The sequence below is a fragment of the Danio rerio genome, chromosome 4 (assembly GCF_049306965.1).
Source record: "Danio rerio strain Tuebingen ecotype United States chromosome 4, GRCz12tu, whole genome shotgun sequence".
Taxonomy (NCBI): Eukaryota; Metazoa; Chordata; class Actinopteri; order Cypriniformes; family Danionidae; genus Danio; species Danio rerio.
In genome coordinates this window covers 10000004-10027574 of record NC_133179.1, presented here as the reverse complement: position 1 = coordinate 10027574, position 27571 = coordinate 10000004, and the positions used below count along the sequence as shown (strand labels likewise).

The 27571-nt window shown below is 35.8% G+C and overlaps 1 protein-coding gene across 1 annotated transcript in view; it reads right to left on the bottom strand.

Annotated features, from left to right (window-relative positions):
- Nucleotides 1-1145: 1145 nt before the first annotated feature.
- The window catches only part of tmtc1 (transmembrane O-mannosyltransferase targeting cadherins 1), a 67919-nt gene continuing 41493 nt past the window's right edge, over nt 1146-27571 (bottom strand). Inside the window, exons 9-20 of the mRNA XM_001921990.9 lie at nt 23073-23194; nt 17319-17486; nt 15645-15758; nt 14769-14912; nt 14281-14389; nt 14062-14164; nt 12915-13050; nt 12547-12691; nt 10029-10166; nt 7377-7499; nt 4807-4884; nt 1146-3391 (exon numbers count right to left, since the gene is read on the bottom strand). Coding sequence (XP_001922025.3) covers nt 3269-3391; nt 4807-4884; nt 7377-7499; nt 10029-10166; nt 12547-12691; nt 12915-13050; nt 14062-14164; nt 14281-14389; nt 14769-14912; nt 15645-15758; nt 17319-17486; nt 23073-23194 — 1503 coding nt within the window. The 3' untranslated portion in view covers nt 1146-3268. The remainder of the gene's footprint in view (nt 3392-4806; nt 4885-7376; nt 7500-10028; nt 10167-12546; nt 12692-12914; nt 13051-14061; nt 14165-14280; nt 14390-14768; nt 14913-15644; nt 15759-17318; nt 17487-23072; nt 23195-27571) is intronic.

Genomic DNA, 27571 nt, shown 5'->3' with positions numbered 1-27571 from the left:
TAGACAATCAAAAACAATCTAACACTTACGAGGGCTAATAATATGAACATTGAAATGGTTTCATAACTGCTTTTATCCTAGCTGAAATAAAACAAATAAGACTTTCTCTAGAAGAAAAAATATTTTAGGAAATACTGTGAAAAATTCCTTGCTCTGCTAAACATCATTTGGGCAAATAAATTCATAGGAGATGCGAATCATTTAGACTTAAACTCTATTTATAATTTTTGGTGAACTGGCCCTTTGACACCTTGTAAGCAGATATCAGTTGTAGTGTTTAATAACAATGAGTATAAGCACACTAAGTCATAAGCACCATACTAATAAGTGAATGTAGTCACTTCCACTATCCACATTGGAAAGATGGATTTTATTTAACAGGACTTGACAGTAAGGCTTGTTCGGGATAAGTGGATTTTTCTGAAGAGCAAGTGAGAGCCCAGTGCGACAGGTAATCTTCAACATGAAAGAGATTCATTGAGATTTTCAGTCGAGGCTCTTGCTGCCTGTTCGTGTGTGACAGAGACTTTAGATTTTCATGAACATCAAAACAACTGAAGACTAACCTGAACCCTAAACACACAAACAAATATGCTACATTTATAACATCTGATCATTGTCTGCTTAATCATTTTAATGATCAGAGATGCTGTTCTCACAAATATCCATCCTCATCATTTGAGTTTTGACTGTTTAGTTTGTCCGATCATCCTCTTGTTAATTAGTGTGATGATCAGGGATGCTTCTTTTACAAATATCCATCCTCATCCTTTCAGTTTTGACTATTCAGATTGGAGGAGTTTTAATATTATTAAGTGACTCACATTTTAGATGCTGTTTTTTTTTTTTTGCGATGAATGGCTGAGTCTTTAAAAAAAGCTACTTGGTTTACTTTCATATTCAAAGGTATGACTGCATTTTAAATGTGTATATTAAAAAGAAATGGTAGATCATAAGCTTATTTTTGCAGTTAATGCACTCATGCTATATTTGAGCTTCATTAATCTGACTGTGAATGCATATTTAAGTGCCATTTTCATTTCATTTTTATTGTATTTTCATAAAAGTATTTAAAAAAATGACGAATTATAAAAGGTTAGGGGAAAATGTCATTTAAGTAAGAAAAAAATGCCCTGACAAGCAAATTTTAGCATGCAATGGTCAGGTTTAATAATAATAAAACAAAATTAGCCACTTGTAACTTTGGAAAACCACTAGGTTAAAAATATTAACATCAAGCCCTGATTGAAATTGAAACTGAATTCAGCATTCTAGCTTATCGAGGAGGAAAAATATGATATGTAATTCACTGCACAGGTCAATACGCCTTTAGTCCAAAATACATTCCACAACATTGACGCTTGATAAACAATCAAATTAAAGCACACGATGGAAAACCCTGTGGCTTTTCCTTCATTTAAAATCACTTCTTATGTAAAAATCTGCCATGTTCATGGAACATAGTAGATGCCCAGTCATATTTCATAACAACTCGCAGCATTTGTCCAAAACGCTTTCAGAGGCTTTGCAATCAGTGAAGCAGAACAGAGTCGCAGCGGTCGAGTGGAACGACCCCACATCCCAAAAAATCCCTCTCAGAGATCGAACATCCTGGAATAAATCAAGAACAAACAGGGAAAATGGCGAGAACTTCTGAAATATGCTGCTGTGCCACATGATGAAAATACTATAGTATTTATAGTAAATACTACAGTGTTTACGAACCATACTTTAGTAAAGTGTATTATACTGCATATATTAGAATATCTACAACTCTTTAACGAATACTCCAGCAACACACTGTAGTATTAAATATAGTGAACTGATAAACTGTAATAAATATTGTAGTTTTTACTACAGTAAACTGTGGTGTATTGTAGTATACAATGCACTATAGTTGAAGGAAACTACAGTATTGGGCCATTTGACTATAGTTTTCGTTTTACCATAGCAACTATAGAATCAGCCTGCTTGTTTAAATTACTATAGTTGTTGTGTTACTATAGCAACTATAGAATCACCACATTTGTTTATATTACTATAGTTTTCGTGTTACCATAGCTACGATAGAATCACCTCATTTGTTTATATTACTATAGTTGTTGTGTTACCATAGCAACTATAGAATCACCTCATTTGTTTGTATTACTATGGTTTTCATGTTACCATAGCAACTATAGAATCACCACATCCTTTTAATTACTATAGTTTTGGTGTTACCATAGCAACTAGAATGACCAATTGTTTGTTTATATTACTAGTGGTTGTGTTACCATGGCAACTATAGAACCACCCAGTTTGTTTATTTTACCATAGTTATTGTTTCCATAGTAACTATTAAATCACATTTAATGCTACTGTAGTTGTGTTACCATAACAACAATAGAATCACCATTTCTTTTTAAATGACTAGTTTTAATGTTACCATAGCAACTATAGAACCATTAATTGTTTGTTTATATTACTATAGTGGTTATGTAACCATAGCAACTACAGAATTAGCATGTTTGTTTATATTACTATAGTTGTTGTTTCCATATTAACTATTGAATCAAAGTGTTTTCCTACTATAGTTGTGGTACCATAGCAACTATAGAATCATCACGTCTGTTTACATTTTAGGTGTTGTGTTACCATAGCAACTATAGAATCATCACGTCTGTTTACATTTTAGGTGTTGTGTTACCATAGCAACTATAGAATCATCACATCTGTGTACATTTCAGTTGTGGTGTTACCATAGCAACTGTAGAATCACCACATTGTTTATATTACTACAGCTGTTGTGTTACCATAGCAACTATAGAATTACCACATTTGTTTATATTACTACAGTGGTTGTGTTGCCATAACAACTATAGTATCACCAAATCTGCTTATATCACTACAGCTTTTGTGTTACCATAGCAACTGTAGAACCACCACATTTGTTTATACTACTATAGTGACTGTGTTCATTTAGCAAGTATCGTGAACTAATGCATTAATTCAAGTGCTTTACTAAAGTATGGTTTAAAACACTATCATTTTTTTTCTGTAAGTTATTATAGTACTTTTTCATGTAGGGGAGGTCAGTGGTATCTGCATGTCCAGCCCTGGATGTAGTGGCTTAAAAAGAGTCATATTTGGAGGAGTTGTATCCTAGAGCCCCCTGTGTAAAGCATGGAGGGGAAAAAGCAGTCATTAATCATCTCCTGAGTCTTATTTGGGCTCTTCTGCCTCTCTTGTCCTCCATCATTTGGCTGATGGTTTGGGTCACGCTGTTCTTCTAGGCCCCTTGCAGCTTTTTCTCCAGTCTGTCCAGCTTGGCCAGATTCTCCTTCAGCAGTTTGGAGTCGGGGGAGAGGAGAAGAGCTCTTTGGTAGTACATTCGTGCTGCTGCATAGTCTCCCTAAAACAAAATGATTAATCAAAACAAGGAGGCAAATACTCATGTTACAGTGGCAGGACAAAACACTTGGATCAACCTATCAGGTTAAAACGTCCATCACATCAAGGCATGAATGAGAAATTATGCCTAAAAATAGAAAGTTAAATCAAATAAAATGTGCATCATGACACTTTACAATAAGACCCCATTTATTAATATTAACTCAATTTTAAACGTATTCCTCTTAGTTACTATGAACACTAAAAAAGCTGCATAATATTACAGTAGGCGACAGACCTGAGTAACAATAAAATAAGTTATAAAAAAAAAATAAAAAAAAATAAACAGAAGAAAATGTGTATTTTTCTTACCTGAAGTAAAAAAAAATGCATATAATTATTTTTAGTTAATTCATTAATTAACAACATCATACAGGACATTTCAGTAAAGTGCTACATTCATTTTATTTATGCATTTTCATCAATGATATATAATATTCCTCAGTTAATAAATAAAACATGTATGAACACATTTGAAAATAGATCACATTATTTGGCTAAAATCAGGTATTTTATTTAGTTTTGTATATAATGTAAATGTTTCTTATCGTTATTTAGGTTATGACAGGTTTGTTTTGGAATAATTAGCAACATCTAATAGGAATTTATTATATTAAATAAGCATATTTCCCTGCAAATATAATATTCAAATATAAAACAACTGAAAACAGAAGAGACAACTGACTGAAAAGCAATTATTACAGACAGTTTTGTATAACAAGTACTTGTAGCCTTAAAAAAACAAGATGATTTAATGTGTATTTATTTGCATATTTAACCTAAATGTATTATAGTAAAAATGTATAAATATTTAACCTTCATTCATTCATTTTACTTCGGCTTAGTCCCTTTATTCATCAGTGGTCGCCACAGTGGAATGAACCACAAACTATTCCAGCATACGTTTTACACAGCAGATGCCCTTCCAGCTGCAACCCAGTACTAGGAAACATCCATACACTCTCATTTACACACATACACTACGACCAATTTAGCTTATTCAAGTCACCTATACAACACATGTTTTTGGACTGTGGGGGAAACCGGAGCACCCTGAGGAAGCCCACTCCAACACTGGGAGAACATGCAAACTCCACATAGAAATGCCAACTGACCCAACCTGGACCCAAACCAGCAACCTTCTTGCTGTAAAGCGACAGTGCTACCACTGAGCCATCGTGTTGCCCTATTGTTAAACATATCTTTCATTTTGATTTGTGTACATGCATCTGCGAATACATTATCGTGAAAACATGTCTGAATTCAAAGGCAAACACGAGCCATTTCTTTCATTATGCAAAATGTATTTTTCTTTTGATTTAGCTGTGAAATTTTCCACACAAATATTTAATCAGACCTAAATGTCAGCCGTCATACCTTGATATGCTGAATGCCACCCATATTCATCCAGGCTTGCGACTGCTCGGGTTTGAGCTCCACAGCAAGCTTGTAGCTCTGAAAACATTCGATTAACACGTATTATATACTATAAATGCACTTATCACCAATGATGAATTCAACAACATTAAACCATTGAACTGTTTTGTGCTGTGTAAGAAACATGGTCCATTCAAGCACTGAAAGCGCATTTAGTCTGACTCCAGCGCAATAAAATACAGTAAAAAAAATGAAAGAGACTTTTTGTTCACGGCTTTGTAATTGAGCTTTAAACTGGATAGCATTATTATGTAAACCTAAACCCGTCTTTTGACGTTTGTCTCTTTGTGTTCGAAATAAAAGTAGAGCTAAAGGCCAGATTTAAGCGGGACACCTGGAAAGAGTCCAGAGATTGAAGAATAAAACCAAAATAATCCTTGAGTTCACCGGGAATCTTGAAAAAGACACTTAAAAGGTAAAAGAGAGACACTGCAGGGAATAAAATACATCAATTTTGAGCTTTTAGGATTTTATAAAGTGTTATTTATTAAGGCAAATGTAAAGACAACTACATTGGTAAGTATTTTTCTGTCACTTTATCAATTTGTGTCTGTAGATTTCAATACAAAGCAATTTTCTAAGGCCATTTTCTCAAAATAATAAATAATCAAGCCATAAATCTCAGCCTCAGCAGTTTTTTTCATGTCTATATTCTGAAGGTTTTATAGAAGTCTGTGTTCATACATCATCTGCCTGATTGCATTCATTTTCTTCAACAAAAACTGTCAAAATGTTTTTTTTTTGTTGTATTTTCTGAATCAAAATAAGAGGTAAAAAAGAGAAGAAACCAGAATATTGAACCTGACTTCCATTACACAACGTTGGAATAATTGCACTACATACTGTATGAATGCAAATTAGTGCTTATTTAGAGAAATGACAGCTCATTTACATTTTAAACATGTGCTTTTGGAAAATTTGTAATATAAAAAAATGATCAAAACGAAATTTAATAAACAAAATAAACAAAATAAAACAGAAAATAAAACAAAAAACAAAAACCACCAAGCGAAAAAAGCCCAAAACAAAACGAAAAAAACAAAACAAATTAAATTAAACGAATCAAAAAGAAACAAGAAAACAGAAAGAAAACAAGACTAAACAAAATTGAGCAAAATTAAACAGAACATAAAATGAAAAACAAAAAAACACAAGCAAAAAAACCTGAAATGAAACAAAAACAACAAAACAAGTAACACAAAACAGAACATAAAATCAAAAACGCAAAATTCAAAGCAAAAAAGCTTTAAAAAAACAAACAAAAAAACTAAATGAAACGAAAGAAACCAAACAAAAAATGGCTAAACAAAATTAACAAAACAGAACAAAACAAATTAAAGCAAAATGAAAGAGAACATAAAATGAAAAACAAAAAAAAAACAAAGCAAAAAAGCTTAAACCAAACAAAAAAAGCTAAATGAAACGAATGAAATCAAACAAAAAACAAAAACAAAATTACTACATGAAATGAACAAAACAAAACAAGAAATAAAACAAAATGAAACCAAACAAAAAATGACTAAATGAAATGCACAAAACAAAACAAAATGAAAAAAATTAAACCAAACAAAATTAAAATAAACATAAAACCGAAAACACAAAAGAAAAAAAAAGTCAAATCAAAGCAAAACAACAATACTAAATAAAAAAAAATAAATAGACATCAAAAAATAAATAAATAAATAAATAAATAAAATAAAATAAACCAGCATCTACAACTCTTCATGATTGCGGTTGCTAGATGTCAAGAGTTGAATCCCCCAATGAGACATTTTCACTTTTAACCAAGATTATTTGTATGCCTCATTTGCGGATTTAAACATACTCTTTAAAAAAAACGTTTGCAATTTTTCATTCTGAAAGTCTGGTGGTAATTATTAGATTTGTTTCACCCCTATTGACCTGCAGTGTCTCGCTTTAAGAACAAAGCTTGGGAATGAGGCGCGGTCTGGACTGTTTATATTTGGAGATGAAAGGAGGCGGCTGATGTTCGTCTGACAGTATCAGGGCAGCAGTGAGGAAACCGTGTGAAGAAGGTGAGAGAAGAAGCAAGAATCTCAAACACAGTTACCCGACATTTAATCTCATGTAGTCAGACTTTTGCCATTCAGCAAGTCTGATCCACACAGCAGATTAAGCAAAAGCCGGATTCTTGTTAACATGAAATAAATAACAATCTTTAAAGAAATCTCTTAATTTTTTTAAATTTCACAGGAGAGCTAATAATTATGACTTCAACTTAATATTCAAGATGTGCATTTCTGCATATATAATCTGATCAATTAGCAAAAAGGCTTCTGAGAGGACTGATAAAAACATGAACATGCAAAACAATATAAGCCATCCCATGCAATTAGATCTTTCAGTTCCAGTAAAGGCGATTGTTATTTGTAACATGCGTTAAATGTGAACTGTCTGCAGACAAGCTGAAAACCGATAAACAAGACTATGAGGAATGGGAATATTTGAGGAGCTCTTCCTCACAGTGACAGCTGGAAGTGAGCTTTTACCTGGAAGGCTCGATCCAGCTCGTTCATTTCTCGAAGCTGGTTTCCCATTGAGAAGTGCAGCTCTGCCCTCACCGCAGGCTCTGAAGATTCCTGCTGCAGTGCCGTCTTCAATGCATCCAGAGCCTGAAAAACACACATATTAAAACTCAGCATCTCTTGCAGAGTGACATATTCTGCTTGCTTTCTCAGGAGGTGATTTCTCACAATGAAATTTCTCTTTGAGGCTGAGAGAACCGCTTGTGATAGGAAGCATGAGCATGTGTGATAGGAAGAAATTATATGCAATTTATTCTAGTTCAAGGCGCCTGAGTGTGATTTAATAAAATGTGTTCGTTTTGAACTTGCCGACTGCAGCTGTTCAGCATGGACTGAGGCGGATTGGTAACTAACCCCTATGTCATATAATATGTACATGGATTTTTTTCTTTAGATGAAGATTTAGATTTTTTGATTTTCTGAATCTAATGCAAGTGAGACCAACAAAAAGTCGTCTTTGCAAAACCCAGCAGACTAGTGTTAGTTACCCAAATCTATGATAAAATGTCTGAAATTTATGATAAAATTACTTTATGACTGAGACAACACTAAAATCATTAAACGGAAAAAGATGATATTGAAATGTAGTAAAAACATATAAATTTGTTCAACATCTGACCTAAAAACAAAACGAACCAAACCAACAAAATGAAACCAAACAAAAATATTACTAAACATAAAAACGAAAAACACGAAAAGATAAAACTAAACAACAAAACTATATTAAATTAAACAAATGAAACAACCCCCTCCAAAAAAAGAAACAAAATAGAACATAAATCAAAACTAAACAACATGAATGATCCCAAACAAAATGAACAGAACAAAAAATTTAAAATAAATAAAAAAAACAAAACAAAAGAAAAAAAAAACAAATGAAACCAAACAAAATGAAACAGAAGATAAAACAAAAAACACACAACACCACACAAAAGAAAAACAAATGAAATGAATTAAAACCAAGCAAAACAAAATAGAAGATAAAACAAAACACTAATGAAACCAAACAAAACAAAAGAGAACCTAACGAAAAAGCAAATTAAATCAAACAAAACAAAACAAAATAGAAGATAACATGAAACAAAAGAAAACAAATGAAATGTACATAAAATGAAACAAAACTAAACAAAAGAAATAAAACAAAATAGAAAAAAAAAATTAAACAAATTAGATTAAACAAAACAAAATAGAACAAATTATGAAACAAAACAAAACAAATGAAATAGAACATAAAATTAAACAAAACAAAATAAAATAAACAAACCAAACCAAATAAAACAAAATAGAACATAAAATGGAAAACACAAAATAAAAAACAACAAAACTAAATAAAATGAAACTAATTAAATCAAACAAAACAAAAAGAACAAAGTAAAGCAAAAAAAAAGAAAATAGAACATAAAATGAAACAAAACGAAAGAAAAAAATGAAACCAAACAAAATGAAATAGAACCTAAAACGAAAAACACGAAATAAAAAACAAAACAAACAAAAACAAACAAAACAAAACGACAAAACTAAATAAAATTAAACTAATTAAATAAAACAAAACAAAATAGAACATAAAACGAAACAAAACAAAACAAAAGAAACAAATAAATCCAAATGAAATGAAACAGAACATAAAATTAAATGGGGGGTACATACACACTTGTATTCGTTCATTCATTCATTTTCGTGATTGCTTAGTCCCTTTATTAATCTGGGGTTGCCACAGTGGAATGAACCGCCAACTTATCCAGCAAGTTTTTATGCAGCGGATGCCCTTCCAGCCGCAACCCATCTCTGGGAAACAGCACTTGTTTTCAAACAAGGTAAAATGAAACAAATGAAACATAAATAGAACATAAAAGGAAACTAAACAAATCAAAACGACTAACAAAATCAATGAAACCAAAAGTAAAATGAAACAAAAAATGAAAAAACAAAACAAACAAAATTAAACTAAACTTAAACAGCATCCACATTGCGGTTGCCAGATGTCAGGAGTTGAAACTCCCTAATCAGACATTTTCACTTTTAACCAAGATTTTGTGTTGCACATTTTGTATAGATACTTCATACAGTATTTATTTATCTATATATTCATTTCTAGAGTTTATAGAAGACTGCTGGCATCTGTTAATTTAGACTACAAAGATATGATTAGTGATTATTGTTTAATAGAGTGTGAGTGAGCACTTATTTTTGTTTCGTAAAAATTTCTACATGGCATAAATACTTGCCATAAACCCTCAATCTTCAACACAAGACCAATTATTTCACGTTTTGAGAGTTACCAGTAACCAGTACAGCTTCTTAACTGGTTTAACAGCTTATACAAATGCTGACAAATAAGCATTAACCGTTAATAAAGACGCAAAAGGTTCATTCATAAATATGTCTTGATGATTCAGAATAAATCCCTCTGGAAAAGACTTGGTACTCTACAGATCTTTTTCATAATGAGCAACATGGTGCACTAAAAGAAGTCGATAGTGCTAAAACATAAAATACACGAATCCTTTAAGATCCAGCATAAATCGATTCACAGAGCAGCAAGTGATGGAGAAACCTTGTGTTTAGTATGGTGCGATAAAAGGGAGTGCGCATGAACTGACATGCAAAGACACACACCTCAGTGTGGTTGCCTTGTTTGCTGTAGATGGCAGACAACAAGCGGTAACATTCAATGCAGTTGCTGGTCTTTGAAATGATGCCCAGGGTCATTTTCTCTGCCTCCGTAGAGCGACCTGCCATGGCTAAAACCTGCGCCTGTGGAGGCAACGAGATGGGAAGAGACAAACGAGTTGAAAAAAAAGGAGGGAGGGAATGAAAGAGCAGCCAGAGAGTAACCTGAGAGGTCCTGGCCTTTGTTTTTCAAGGCGGTGATGTGAATCACAGTGAAAGGTCTGTGGAGACTCAATTAGGCTGATGTTATACGCTTTGAAATAACCGGTTTCAAAGATCAAGTCATGCCAATGCTTACAACAAACACAACACAGCAGTGTGAAGTAAAACCTCAGTTCATTTTCTCCACAGGGAAATAGATTTTTAAAAGTAACTGCTTGAAAAAGTGAGATTTGAGGTTATTATTGACTGATTGTGTGCGCCTTCGTTGATCTGTCTGTGATATTCCACTTTTTTTTCTAGAAAAGGTTGTGCTGAACAGCAGAATTCACCTATCCCCATATAGAAATCTGATATATGGAAATATATGCAAACAGCTCACATGACTTACAAGTTCATATTTGGATTTGGCATATATAAAATATGTCATATACGCAACATATACAGGGTGGGCCATTAATATGGATACACCTTAATAAAATGAGAATGGTTGGTGATATTAACGTTCTGTTTGTGGCACATTAGTATATGTGAGCAAGATGGGTGGTGACCATAGTGGCTATTTTGAAGTCGGCCATCTTGGATACAACTTTTGCTTTTTTTGATAGGAAGAGTGTCATTTGACACATCAAACTTATTGGGAATTTCACAAGAAAAACAATGGTATAGTGGGCTCCACCCACTCGCTATATTTACTGCATATTTTTAAATTCTTCAGATTTGACTGTATAACTTGCAGTGCATCATGGGATTGTAGTCCCTTGCCTCATTAAAGCCACCAAAAAGCTGGCTGGCTTCTTTGGATCAGTTTGGTTAGTCGGTGGCTTATATTATGCCTCTTTATTAAAGACTTTCCTGTCCACATGGTAAAAAGCACTGCCAAAACCAGCACCACCAAACATTTCAAATATAAACATACTGTCCCTGCTGAAAAATCCAGCTTAAACCAGCCTAGGCTGGTTGGCTGGTTGACTGGTTTTAGCTGGTTGACCAGCCTGGTTTTAGAGGGGTTTTGGCCATTTCCAGGCTGGTTTCCAGCCATTTCTAGCCTGGTCTTAGCTGGTCAGGTTGGAAAATGACCGGCCAAATCCAGCTAAAACCAGCTTGACCAGCCTGGTTTAAGCTAGATATAGCTTTTTTTGGCTGGACTCCCAGCTTGTCTAGGCTGGTCAAGCTGGTTTTAGATGATCATCTCCCATTCTGACCAGCTAAGACCAGGTAGGAAATGGCTGGAAACCAGCCTGGAAGTGGCCAAAACCCCTCTAAAACCAGGCTGGTCGACCAGCTAAAACCAGCCAACCAGCTTAGACTGGTTTAGGCTGGATTTTTCAGCAGGGGTATCTGTTCAAATATACTAGATATGTTCATATTTGGCCATTTATAAAAATAATAAATGTAAACATATATACATATTTGAAACTCCAATGGTTGGAAAAATAAGGAATTTTTTAATTATTTGTTGTCTAAATATGACATATTTTATATGTGAAACCCAAATATGAACATATATTGCATATATTTCCATATGTCAGATTTCAATGTGGATCGGAGTGCTGTAACAAACAAAGTCAAACCAAAATATACAATGATCTCCACCCACTCGCTATATTTATTTTTTATTTATTTTTACATTCTACAGATTTACATTTGATTGTATTGTTTGCTTCGCATCACTGGATTGTAGTCCTTTCAAAGCCATCAAGGAGCTGGCTGGCTTCTTTGACTTCTTAGCTTGGTTCGTGGCTTACATTACACTGCCAAAAGCAGCACCACTAAACATGTCAAATATATACATACTGTATCTGTTCAAATATACTAGATATATAAACATGTATATAACATTATAGCTAATACATTTAAGTATATATGTACATATTTAAAACTCAAATGGTTAAAAAAATATATGAAATGGCAATATTTTGCAATATTTCTAAATATATGTTGTCTTTATATGACAGGTGTTCAACCCTGTTCCTGGAGCTCTACCTTCCTGCAGATTTAAGTTGCAACCCATATCAAACACACCTGTCTGTGATTATCAAGTGCTGTTCGGGTGTGTTGGATTGGGATTGGAGCTGAACTGTGCAGGATGGTAGATTTCCAGGAACAGGCTTGAGCACCACTGATGTTTGACATATATTGCCAGCATTGCTATATTTGACACATACTGTCAGAACCAGCATCGCAAAAAAAAAGCGGACGCACTGTTATGAAAACATCGAAAATAACCGGATAAACTGGAAAAAGATTAAGATATGAAGTGATGGGATGTTTTTTTTAGGCTAACGTTTGAGTGTAATCTCACCAGGGCTAGCCAGATATCTGTGCTGTCAGGCTGCAGTGTGGACGCCTCTCTGTAAACCTCCAGAGCCTCCTCATATCTACCTGTGTTGTAGTATAAAGCACCCAGAGGAGTCAGGATATCCACTTTACGGACCACTTGCAGGGCCCTGTGTGAGACACACACACACACACACACACACACACACACACACACACACACACACACACACACACACACACACACACACACACACACACACACACACACACACACACACACACACACACACATACACACACACGCATGCACGCACACCTGTGGTTTAGTTCACAGGTGTGTAAGCTGGATACACTGTATAAACTATTCAGTTTCATTTGATCTCGTTTTACCTTTTGTACCACAGCTCTGCCTCTTTATTATCATTGGATGAGCGGAGAAGACGACCCAGGTTCACCATGGCAACATAATGAGCTGGCTTGAGACGCACAGCTTCCTGGTAATGAAAGGCCGCACGATCCCCACGACCTAAAATGGGGATAAATGACATAATGCATGTATATACATGCATTATATATATATTCATATATATACATATATATATACATGTATATACAGTTGAAGTCAGAATTATTAGCCCCCTGTTTCATTTTTTCCCAATTTGTGTTTAACGGAGTGAAGATTTTTTTATCAACACATTTCTCATCATAATCGTTTAAAAAACTCTTTCTAATAACGGATTTATTTTATGTTTGCCATGATGACAGTAAATAATATTTGACTATATATATTTTTTAAGACATTTATACAGCCTAAAGTGACATTTAAAGGCTTAGCTAGGTTAATTAGGTTAACTAGGCAGGTTAGGGGGTAATTAGGCAAGTTATTGTATAACGATGGTTTGTTCTGTTGACTATCAAAAAAGAATTAGCTTAAAGGGGCAAATAATTTTGTCCGTAAAATGGTGTTTAAAAAATTAAAAACTGCTTTTATTCTAGCCGAAATAAAACAAATAAGACTTTCTCCAGAGGAAAAAATATTATCAGACATACTGTGAAAATTTCTTTGCTCTGTTAAACATCATTTGGAAAATATTTAAAAAAGAAAAAAAAATCAAAGGTGGGCTAATAATTCTGACTTAAACTGTATAATCAACCATTGAAATTACAAATAAGTACACATATCTGTTTAAATATGATCTATACGGCCATATATGAACACATTCATACAATTATAGAGCATATATGAACATATTTTTAATTCCAATGGTTAAAACAAAAAAATAAACAACAATTTTTGCAATATTTTACATATTTAAAATCCAACTATGAAATTGTATGTCATATGTTATTTGCATATATTGCCATGTATCAATTTTATATGTGGGACCTGGCGACTTCTACCTGGCTCTGACCTCTGCACACTACACGTAACATTCAAGAAACCGAACATGACGCAAAACCCTATTAAAGCCACAGTAATGTGTTTTTGTTTGTTAGTTCATTTACTTTCAAGAACTTTAAGCGACAATTTATTTACCTGTGTCCACCAGGAACACGCCATAGTTGTTATGTAGGTCAGAACTTTCAGGACAGTTCTCAATACCCTTGGTATAAATCTCATTCGCTTCTTTTGAGTGTCCCTACACACACACAAAAAAAAGTATAACAGGGTAAACATCAGCGTAAAAGGCTATGAGGTGTCTAACAATCACTTCACATGAGTGTCATTTATCGAAACAAGAACAGAGAACAAGACCTGGTCAGCATATAGAGAGGCGAGACTGGAGTACGCATCTGCGAAATGAGGGCCGAACCGAATCGATTCTTTCAGCATGCGCTCCGCCTCTTCCTCTTTCCCCTGAGATCTGGAAAACAACATCATCATCATCATCTTCTTCCTCATAATGTACTTGGGTAGCTGACAAATAGCCTTTTTGAACAGCACCATTTTTCAAAATAATAGTCATAATTAAATAGTTGGAGTTCTGATGTTTGCGAAAGTGGTCACTGTAATCGTAAAAATCTCTTATATTGTGACATAGACACACATATACTGGCTGAGTCTTAAATTTAAAGCAGTGGCACGAAAATAAGTTCAGTGAACCACTACATCACACAATATTTTTCATCCGTTCTACCACCGAGACATGCTTGGGTGTCTGCCAGCCTTGCGCACAGAAGCAGAGTGTTCACAGATTCGGGCACGGCTGTGATATTGTGGTGGAGAGAGTGTGTGTATTTTACTTGAGGAGGTTTCCCAGGTTGAAGAGGGCTCTGTTGTGTTGAGGGTTAATGTCCAGCGCTCTCCTGTAATAAACCTCAGCCTCCTCCGCCTGGTGAGTCAATGTGCCGAGATTATTCAGAGCACTGGCATGGCGAGGGTACAGTCTACACAAAACATAGAGGAGGCTGTTAGGATTTACATGAGGATTAGGATTAGGATAACAAATAGCAAAAAAACAATACCCACAATACAACAACAACATAAAAAAATGCAGATTTATTTTTTTTTACAAATATTAAGCATTAATAAGGGATTATAAAAATATATATTAATATTGGCCACACTTTTTTTTAAGGGATACAATTCTCAGTACACTGAAAAAAAATATTCAATGGATTTACTCAAACCCTTTATAGGCTGAATTTAAACAAATTAAGCTGAACATTGCTAAATTTTATTTGTTTGTTTAAATTCAGCCCGTATAAATAGCTTTCAACCACTTAAAAAATCCAATGAATCATTATTTACGGTTTACTAACATAGCATTAACTATGACTTTTAGCTCTGCTGCTAAATTTAAACTGCTAATTTGCAGCTTATTGATAGTGATTAAGGTAGTAGTTGGGTTTAGGTATTGGGTAGGGGTGTAGAATAAGACTGTGCAGAATATGTTCTTATTAATTAGTAATAAAGAGCCAAAATCCTAATAATAGGCAGGTAATAAACCACTAGTTATAGTGAAAATTGCTCCCTTTTCTTAAGTGTTGCGTTAATATTTTTAAACAAGAGTTATAATCATAGTTCATGTTAATTATAAATGTATGAAAAAAAACATAGGTGTTAAGTTATTTTCTCTAAATATTTTGTTTAGCATCACGTACACGGATTTACAGTACCTGAGGGCTGTTTTATAGTGGTAAATGGCTTCTTGGTTTCGCCCTTTGTCCTTCAGGAAATTGGCATAGTTGTAATGTACTTTAGCATTGTGAGGTAAAGTCTGAATGCCAGACCTGATGGAGGGAGAAGGGAACAGAAGAAAATGCTTTATCTATTCGCCATTTAACGACAAAAAATTGCAGGCAAATATTATGCTACAGTCAATTGGCTGTTCGTAAAGTGCGTTTTCAGTCTTACCATCCAAATTACACAATCATGTGTCAGAAATTATTAATTTTTCTGTGTATATTTTAATTACATTTATATTTACATATTAGATTTAAATAATTAATTAAATAATTAATTTCCTCCTGAAATGAATCAAAAAGTTTCATCAACATTTGCAAACACTAAACTTCCCAGATTCATTCATTCATTTTCTTTTCATCTTAGTCCCTTGATTAATATTTATATTAATATATTAACCTATCTAGCATATGTTTTACGCAGTGGATGCCCTTTCAGCCGCAACCCATCACTAGAAAACACACACTCATTCACACACATACATAATTGTGGGGGGAAGCCAGAGCACCCAGAGGAAGCCCATGCGAACTCGGAGAGAACATGCAAACTCCACACAGAAAGGCCAACTGAAGGTCGAACCAGCGACCTTCTTGCTGTGAGGTGATCGTGCTACCCACTGCGCCACCGTGACACCCTCAACTTCCCAGATTTGAAAAATAAATAAATAGATCTGTCTGAATAACTTAATTCCTTATAAAACTATGTAAATCCTCCTGATGAAGCTTCCAATATGTAAAAACTAATTAACCTGGCTTTTATTCTATATATTCAGATTTTTATGCCAAAAATGTATGCAAATTAGTGCACTTTACAAACTTGCAATACAAAAATAAATTGTGAATTCTTTATGTAATTATTTTGCTTCTTTTAGAATAGATATACATCCATCCAACATCTAAAAACACTCAGTAGTATAATAGCATCTGAAGCAGCCTATTCAAGGATCAGCTCTCTCTAAACCCTGCCTTCACAAAAGCCTACTCAGCTCTGATTGGTCCGCTCAAGGCCCAGTCTGTTGTGATTGGTCTACCACCTACATTATGTGTGTTACGATTATCAGCTGGAGTGCAAATTAAGCTCTTTACAGAGCACTCCAGCTTATCTGTATGCTATCTGTTATTTACATGGACTACGACTGCCATTAGGCTTTGCGCCAATCAACACCTGCTACAGCTGTTAACAATCTGGACTGACACACACACAGCTGAATATCATTTATTTACACTTATTATACAACCTATATAAACTCCATTCTCATGCGCACCTATAGCTGAGTCTCAATGGCGGATTTAGGCATGGGCAATACAGGCGATCGCCCATATTGCTGGGGGCGGCAACTCAATTGTCAATTGGCGGCATGATCATGGTCAGCTTGCTCCAGTACTGCTGAGTCTTGCTCATTATAAACTTAACCCAACCCTCATAGGAAACATGGACATTTTTAGATGTCAAAAGACCCTGTTAAGTATGCTTTTTAAACATTTTGATTTACAGGGACTTGATGTATGTTCCAATAAACCGACTTAATATGCTACAACTAAGTCATACCCTTGTCATTATACAACTTCATGTACCTATAAACCACATAAACCTATACACACACACACCTGAACAGGGCTTCTCTGGAGAGCCAGATCTCATTCTGTTGGACGGTTTTCCAGGAGAACAGGAGGAGGACGACCAGCATGGACACGGTCAGAGCAGCTGCTCCCCATCGACTGACCACCGAATACAGTCTGTTCAGCCCGTGGACCACCAGAATACAGTAACCCATACTGGACACACACACAAAGACACTGCTGTTATGGAAAAGTCCTCTGTAATGTGAGCATTGCTGCACAGACGGATGAACTCAGCCAGATTTAAACAGGCCTTAGTGTATATTCTACAGCTAATGTAGTGTGGAAAATACTGTAGCTGGAAAATGTAAGCTACGATGCTTTTTACAGACAGCTAAAGAACTCATTTAGACGCCTAAAGATGGTTATTGCTAAATGGGAAAATGTCAATTACAGTACATACGTGCTCTTTAGGATTTACATGCAGATATGAAATATTTCCTAGGGGCAGACAGTGAACTCTGGTGAAAAACACTGGTGGGATGCCCTTGGAATGTTATGCATATTTTCAAAGATGTAATTAAAAATTCAGATTACGACTGGCAACGTATGACTCTTATGTAAGTAACTTGAATATCCCTCATGCATGCACTAATGCTAAGTGACTGACTCTTAATAGGGAATGGAGAATGGTAGGAGAAATTTTCCAGCATTAATTCAGGAAAATATTACTAAATAATATTTATTTGGATACAATATTAAATAATATATAAAAAGCCAATACTGTTTTTGATAAATAATAAAATTATTGAAAACAATATAAAAATATACACTTTATTAGGTACACCTAATATTTTATATTTAATTTAAATATTTTTATATTTTTATTTAATTGGGGGGGGGTTGTTGTTGTTGTTGTTGCGCGCATACTGAAGAGCGGTGTTGACGCGCGCGTTCTGATCAGCTGTGTTGTCGCGCGCGTACTCAAGAGCGGTGTTGTCGCGCGCCTACTGAAGGGCGGGATCGAGGGTGTGCCGCGTCCCGGGGGCACTTTTGATCATTTTGGAAGGGCACTTTCTATCCAAGACTAAAAAGGGCATGTGCACTACACAGGTTGAGCCCTATGTGTGCACGTGCCTGACCTTACTAGTACCTGGCAGAACTGCCTTAACCCTTCGTGGCGTAGATTCAACAAGGTACTGAAAATATTCCTCTGAGATTTTGCTCCATATTGACATGATAGCATCATGTCGTTGCTGCAGATTTGTCGGCTGCACATCCATGATGCAAATCTCCCGTTCCACTGCATCCCAAAGGTGCTCAATTGGATTGAGTTCTGGTGACTGTGGAGGCCATTTGGGTACAGTGAACTCATTGTGATGTTCAAGACAATAGTCTGATATGATTCATGCTTTATCACATGGCGTGTAATCCTGCTGGAAGTAGCCATCAGAAGATGGGTACACTGTGGTCATAAAGGGATGGAGATGGTCTGCAGCAATACTCAGGTAGGCGGTGGCGTTGACACAATGCTCAGTTGGCACTAATGGTGCCAAAGTGGGCCAAGAAAATATCCCCAACACCATTACACTACCAACACCAGCTTGACCTCTGGAGACAAAGCAGGATGGATTCCGACCCTACCATCCGAATGTCGCAGCATAAATCGAGACTCATCAGACCAGGCAACGTTTTTCCAATCTTCTACTGTCCAATTTTGGTGAGCCTGGGAAAATTGTAGCCTTAGTTTTCTTCTCTTAGCTGACATGACTGGCACCCTGTGTGGTCTTTTGCTACTGTAGCCCATCCATCTCAGGGTTGGACATGTTGTGCATTCAGATATGCTCTTCTGCATACCTTGGTTGTAACAAATGGTTATTTGAGTAACTCAGAACCGGTCTGGCCATTCACCTCTGGCATCAGCAAGGCATAACAAGCAGTTGGACAGGTGTACCTAATAAAGTGGCCAGTGAGTTTATATCAGCTAATAATAAAAAATGTTATTTATAAGAATTTATACTTCTATATGTAATTTACAATTTTTTTTTTACAAAACTTTTGTCAATTGTCAATTAATTATTAATTAATTGTCAATTAATAAAAGTGAAATTTTTGTGCGATTTTACTTTTTTTTTAATTTACTAGGATTTTTTCAAATAATAACAACGTATTATTATTGACCAATTAATAATGCTAAAGTTAAAATTTACAGAACGCATAAAAATGTAAGAATTCAATAACTATTATATTATATATAATACAACAACGTAAATTTTGGTAAGATAATACATTTTTTGTCAATAATGTAATATCCACCATGTAAATACAGCATTATTAAACTGCACTGCAGGCACAAACACAAAAAACAGCTTAACACTACGCTCTCCACCACATCTGTGAATTATATTTGTCTTGAGAAGGACAAAACACCCTCAATCGTTTATCATCAGGAAAGAGACTGGATCATCTCCCACGTTTATCTTCAGACACAGTGGAAAAGGTCAGAAGCGGCTGAAGTCAAACACAATACCATCAATCTCCCACACAGACAATATTACAGTGCATACCAGTAATAATAATAAATAAAATAAAAAAATTCAGGAAGGAGTGAGTTATATCAAATGACAAATTCTCTGAAAATATTTGGTTCACGCATTGTGTTACTTATTCAGCGCTGGGGTGTTTTTGTAGCTTCAATTTCAATCTTATTTCAGTCTCTCTCTTTTTGCTTTCGCTTTCTGTCTTTCTCACAGGAAACGCATATTTGGAAGCTGACACCTCCCTTTCCCTGTCAACACACACACACACACACACACACATACACTTCTGAACATTCACTCTTCGAATTATTATTTTTTGTCATGTTACCTGAAGATACACCAGTTCAACTACAGTTTTACTGAAGAGAATGTGAGTGTGCTTGCCTAGGCAAAACTTCATCCACAATGCTAAGGCGTTGTTTGTCTGGTAGCTAAAATATGCAGTGTTTTTTTTTTTTGGTGGGGGGGGGGTGATATTTTGGAATCATAACAAAGTTGTGGACGCTCCTTCTAAATATGTCAACAGGAGAGTTTTGCTTATTTTACCTTGAATATAAACTCACCAGTTTGCATTGTAAATGATTTGTACTTTGACTGAATTAAGGTAACTACATCCTTTTCATTGCAGCATTATAAAAAGCTCCCCTACAAGATTTGATGGTATCTGTTGCATAGCTGGTGCAGGGCAATCTTTAATACTTAATAATAATAGCCAACTATCATGTTTCAACTCAAATCTAAAGAGTAAACTTTGTTGGGACAAACTTAAATGCTGGCTTCGGAAACCTTTCCTCAATGTTTGAAAGCTTTGCTGTATGTTTAAGCTTAGGGTGAAGTTTAAAAATACATCTATTTTTTGCACAATTCTTCCATTTTTTATGACATTGCTAGCACGATTTGGCTTATTGCTACCATGTTTTTAGCAGATGGCTAACATGCTTTACCATGGTGCTAACAAAAATTTAGATTTACCAGCATGTTTTAACTATGCCAACCTTGTTGTTAGCATGTTAAACATGTTTCATAGCATGAATTTGCATCTTACTGGCATGGTTCTAGCATGTTTTAATGTTTGCTAGCATGAGTTTGCATCTCACTACCATGGTTCTAGCATGTTTTATTGTTTGTTAGCATGAATTTGCATCTTACTGGCAAGTTTCTAGCATGTTTTAATGTTTTCAAGCATGAATTAGCATCTTAATGGCAGTATTCTAGCATGTTTTAATGTTTTCAAGCATGAATTAGCATCTTAATGGCAGTATTCTAGCATGTTTTAATGTTTTCAAGCATGAATTTGCATCTCACTACCATGGTTCTAGCATGTTTTATTGTTTGTTAGCATGAATTTGCATCTCACTACCATGGTTCTAGCATGTTTTATTGTTTGTTAGCATGAATTTGCATCTCACTACCATGGTTCTAGCATGTTTTATTGTTTGTTAGCATGAATTAGCATCTTACTGGCAGTATTCTAGCATGTTTTAATGTTTTTAAGCATGAATTAGCATCTTAATGGCAGTATTCTAGCATGTTTTAATGTTTTCAAGCATGAATTTGCTTTTTACTTTTAAGGTTAATGTTTTCAAGCATGAATTAGCATCTTACTGGCAGTATTCTAGCATGTTTTAATGTTTTCAAGCATGAATTAGCATCTTAATGGCAGTATTCTAGCATGTTTTAATGTTTGCAAGCATGAATTTGCTTTTTACTTTTAAGGTTAATGTTTTCAAGCATGAATTTGCATCTTACTGGCAGTATTCTAGCATGTTTTAATGTTTTCAAGCATGAATTAGCATCTTAATGGCAGTATTCTAGCATGTTTTAATGTTTGCAAGCATGAATTTGCTTTTTACTTTTAAGGTTAATGTTTGCTAGCATGAATTAGCATCTAACTTGCAAGATTCTAGTATGTTTTATTGTTTGCTACCATGAATTAGCATCTTACTGGCATAGTTCTAGCATGCTTTAATGTTTGTTAGCATGAATTTGCATCTTACTGGCAAGATTCTAGCATGATTTAATGTTTGCAAGCATGAATTTGCTTTTTATTTTTAGGGTTATTGTTTGGCTAGCATGAATTAGCATCTTACTGGCAAGGTTCTAACATGTTTTGATGTTTACAAGCATGAATTTGCGTCTTACTGGCATTTATCTAGCATGTTTTAACACTATGCTGACCAGTTTCTAACATAACATGTTTATTTTTCTGGCAAGATAATCAGTCTACTGGCAGTCAAAACCTTATTTTACTTGTATTATTTGTATTACAATCACAAGTACAAGTCAATATAACTGTGCTAATGTACAAATTGATTGTACATTACGTTACAGCTTACATAAAACAGAATTTCAAGATGAAACGGATGCATATTGAGCCTTCTATGTGAATTAGCTGGACAATGCTCTTAATCTTCACAAAATAATGTTTATAGATCTCATATAATCTTATATATATGCACTTCTCTTCGAATTTCAGTGTTTGAAGGGATATTTTTACGCGGTTAACCGGTGTACAACCAATAACAAAGATGCACACAGTTTGTTTTTCCTCCAAAGACACAAATAAAGTGAATCTGAAGTCTGCGAGTCCCTCACATTCCTGCCATAGCTCTGCACTGATGCTGTGTATGTGCGAGTGTGTAAGTGTGTATAAACGGTCTGGCCTCCGAGCCGCAGTGCCGCCCTCACGTGTCTGATTACCACTGCTGTTCGGCTTCAGCAAAGAAAGCACTACTAATATTTACCCTGCATGCACAGAGAACAGCCACCTAAATGCCAAGATAAGTGCTCATCTGATCCAAACACAGCCCATTAAATTCCCCGAGCACAAACCGCTCATTACTCATAACTGAGTGTACTCAGGGATGTAATGCGGTGTGTGCTCATATTCATGTGTGTGTATTGGGGCATCTGTCGGGTCACTGCTACACCCCGCTGCTAATAAGATAATTTCTGAACAATCTCTATTAAACGCCTCACCTCGTTGTTCAAATTTCGGCTTAATCGTGTGAGTGCAAAACACACATGCATGCACTTTTATAACAGATCAGTGGTGCATTATGGGAGGCAGGGCTCAAGGCAGATTATGCAGTGTTATCAGTGGTCTGTGATTCCAGAAGCGGGGCAAAAGAGTGAGAAAAATGAGGGTTGAATTCATAAGGCAGAGCGAGGACTCTGAAAAAGGAAAATTTTCTCTGGCTGTCGCAATATATTTTCACAGTTGCACACACACACATACATACACACACACACACACACAAACCTGGGCATGTAGAGAACTCTTTCCGCCACCACAAATCCCACGCGGAAGAACAGATTACTGGCTGGGATGAAGGGAAAGACCAGGAACAGCAGGCCCACCAACACCTCCTTCCCTTTCATCTTCTGCACAAGGAGAGATAGATAGAGAGAGAGGAAAAAGAGAGACAGATGAAAAGAGAAACCAGAGGCTGTTTGCTGTAAGAGAAACAAGGTTGAAACAAAACCCAGAGTTTGCTACATTTCTACGCAGCACCTGCAGATACAGTTATATTTTAGAAGTGTAATGGCACTTGGCAATGGGACTGGAGCTTCAAGCCTTAGACCGGGCCACTTCAGTTCACGACAAGCTATTTTAAACAACACAACAGTTAACACAATGTAATGTTTAACAGTATTAAAATCTATTTTCTGTAAGAGTCAATGCTCATAAATGAAAAAATACCAAATAAATACAAATATATATTAAGTTACATGTATAAAATAAAGATTAAAATCAAATGTATTGAATTTTCTATTGATACTATCATGTCTTTTTCAAGGAAACAGCTGCTTTATACCTTTAAATATTTTTCAGAAATATGAGAACATTAAAGGGTAGTTAAATGTTAATCTCGTCGGTCATCAATCTGGCAACCTGTGCTTGGATTTGTTTTAAACCAGGAGTGCAATACCTAGTTCAACCATCGGGTGTCAAACTTACATACTGCACCTTTAAAACAACTCAAAATGTTTTTTTTTCTCGAAATTCGATGATGTTAGTAAATAAAAATCAAACCTGATCCAATTTTTAAAAAATATATTTCACCTTTTTTATGATATTTCAGACAGAAAAGCATTGGGAACAGAGAGAGGGGAGGGATCGGCAAAGGACCTTGAGCTGGGAATCGAACTCGGGTCGCTGTGAGCACGTCGGAGCTATATGTCATAATTTTTTTTTTTTTTAACGAATGAAAGTTTCTGAAGGCTGTATGTATTTTAGCTTGACACAAGGGGTTCGTTCTTCGTATCTCGCTCAAATGATCTAAGATGATTTGGCAGATCCTGAATGTTTTAATCTTGATAACTGATCTCTGGCCAATTTGGTTCTTCAAACAAGTTTGCGAATCAGATTAAAATGTCAGGATGAACTAATCTGAAATCGCTGCGTGTGTTGTAAAGGACAGATCTAATGATCCTTGAAATCAGGATCAGCAATGCAACGATTGGATGACGACACAGCAGCGTAATGACATCATCTGATTAATATTCAATTATCCATGTGAGCAAAATTATATAAAATTCACAGTAAACGGTTTGTTAAATATGATACGCAATAACTTTCCACCTTTGTTGTGGGCTGCAGGCTTTACACTTTCATGTGTCAAGCAGATTTAGCAATTTATTTCACTTTACATTTAGAGCAGATTTTCTTAACTATGGTAGCCTAGGCCTCAATTAGTTTCTTAATCGGCCTGAGGAATTTAAATTAATTGTGCATCAAAAAGCATTTTGATATAGGTAAAGGCGTCTGCAACTTTTGCTAAGCGTCAAATCACCGCCATATTACTGGTCAAAACATGATTATCATACAGAAATTGTACTAAAGCTGGATCAGTACGTTAGTACGCATCTGTATCAAAAAATCCATATTAATAAATATCTGTTTGATCCCCTTGGGGAGAGAACACTCCGTTTTTGTACATTTATTTTGGAGTGCAGATTGCATAAGTTTTATTTATATATTTTTCAACGTATTTGTTTATAAACATAAATATTATTAATTATTTAATTTTATATGAATAATTATTATCTTTGCTTGAAATGAGCCGATCTAATCCTGTTTATATGAAATGAACCTGCTCCCGAGCAGGTTTGAGCTGCTAGAACTCTTTCTATGAGAACAACTTTCAGATGAGTTTTGAAGAACATCATGATCACCAGCGATCTAGTAGCTGCAGATCACTAAAGGACTACAAATCCACCGTTTATAGACTACATATTCAGTCATGCAACACACACACCTGCTCCAAGTCTCAACTGATTAGACTCCCTCAGCTGATGCTCCTTCTGGACTGATTACTGCACTACATAAACATCACAGAAACACACACTGTTGTTGAGTCTTGTCTACTGTTTTAGTGACACTTCAACCTGTCTTGTTTTCCCGTGTTTTTGATCCTCACCTTGTTCATTTCTTTAATCCCATTTGCTGCCTGCCTTGTGACCATCTACCTCTTATTTTGACTATGACTCTGGATTGCCCTAATTCATCTGTTTGCCCCTGTATTGACCACTGCTTGCCTGACCTCGCTAATAAACCTGCAAGTGGATCCGCACCTCTGTTGTCAGTGTCCCATCCCCTGGTTACAGAAACGATCCTGGATCATGTCAAATCGTCAATATCCAAATCCAGCTAATTGAGTAATCCGCATACGAACAACGGACCCAAGGTGATGTTTGTACCAAAATCTCAAATGTGTACATGTTTCTGAAAAGATGACACAAATAATCTGAGATAAAATAAGTTGAAAAATCTGGATGAATAAGCCAAAACATGAGGAACGGCAATAGCATTGATTAGCAAGCAACAGAAAAGAAACAAGCACAAACCTCCACAACAATCAGACTTCAGGACACTTCATTTACAGCCCGGGCAATAATCGCACTTCTAAAATCGACTCACTACACAGCTCCAATGTCTTTATTACTGTTCTCTGAGAGCGTATCCTTTGAAATATGAGTTAGTTGTGTTTTTATCGACGTATAAGTTCATTAAATATGACGGCGGAGGACTGAAGGGTCAATACACAGATATGAATTGGATGAGAAACCTGCGCCGGAATGAGAAAGGTTGAGGAGGAATGAAATCATAACTGCATCACGCTTCATTTGCCGCCAATACACTCATACAAAATAAACAATAGAACCATTATCTAGAGTTTCACTCTCACATCCACCGACAGGATATGAATGTTTTAATATTGATTTCTGCTTTCCAGTCCATGAGGAACATTAATTAACTTCATAATCAGCGACATCCTGACATGCAATAAGAGTGTGTGGCGAAATAAACGAAGCGCTCATATAAAAATGTGCTGATAACATTCATTCTCGCTGTCTCGACTGTCTCTCTGTCTGCCTGTGTGTTTTTGCATGAGATAATTAGCCTAGTAAACATTCCTGAGGAGACAGATTGGAAAGTCATTAGGGTGAATCGCTGGCACTGAGCCTCTCGTGGCTGATTGGACAACGACTGCCAAGCCAATGATGAAGGTGGAGCCAAAGATGATCATGTGACAATTGCAGTAATAGGAGAAGCTTCGAGTTTCTGAAGTCTATTTGTGCTTGTGGTTTAGAAATGTAAACACTGACTAGATATCAGGTTTATATCACCCCAGATGACCTCAAGCAGATTCAAGTCAAGTCAAATATGCATCAGAGCATAGTATTTCGATAATATTATATAATGCGGTTAGACTTTACAATAAGGTTCCATTAATATTAATTAATGCATTTAATAACATGAACAATACATTTATTACAGTTTTAGGTCAATATTATTAACCTTAATTAATGACTAGAATGTCATTCATTGTTAGTTTTTTGTTAGATCACTAAGATGCTATTAAATACATCAATAATTAATGAAGCCGCAGGCAGCTACCTCTCTGCAACTCTCACATGGCACCCACTGAAGCTAAGCAGAGCTGTGCCCAGTCTGTACCTGGATGGGAGACCATATGGGGAAGCTAGGTTGCTGCTGAATGTGTTGTTAGTGAGACCAGCAGGGGGCGCTTAACCTGCGGTCTGTGTGTCTCCTAGTGCCCCAGTTTAGTGAAGGGGACTCTATGCTGCTCAGTGAGCTACGTCTTTTGGATGAGATATTGAAAAACTGAGGTCCTTACTCTCTGTGATCGCTAAAAATTCCTGCATGTTGTCCCAACACAAGTCGATTAAGTAAGGGTGACGCAGTGGGTAGCACAAATGCCTCACAGCAATAAGGTCGCTTGTTCGAGCCTCGGCTAGGCACCCACGCAAACACAGGGAGAACATGGAAACTCCACACAGAAATGCTTCCTGGCAGAGCCGGGACTCGAACCAGCAACCTTCTTGCGGTGAGGCAACAGTGCTAATCACTGAACCACCCTGCCACCCTCTAATTGAAACAATAAAGAAGACATTTTACTTGCATCTAAGAATCCTTCAACATATATTAAACCACTTTTGTAAATTGAATTAGATGCAGACACCCCAACGGGACATCCTTGCTTTGATATACTTATAAACAGCACTACGAAAATCCATATGCCCTTTTCACAATTCAAACAGGGATTGAAAGTGCACCAAACACAGGCTGAAAGAAGCAAATACCAGACAACAAGAGCCTCCAAGCTTATGTTTTTCTGGGAAATATTAGAGGGCTAAAGCTGGGTCATGAGAGTGATGCTAGCCATGGCATTATCCTTTGTTCCAGTCGCCATCTGTTGTCATGGCAGCACAAACGGGGGTCATCCGAGGGCC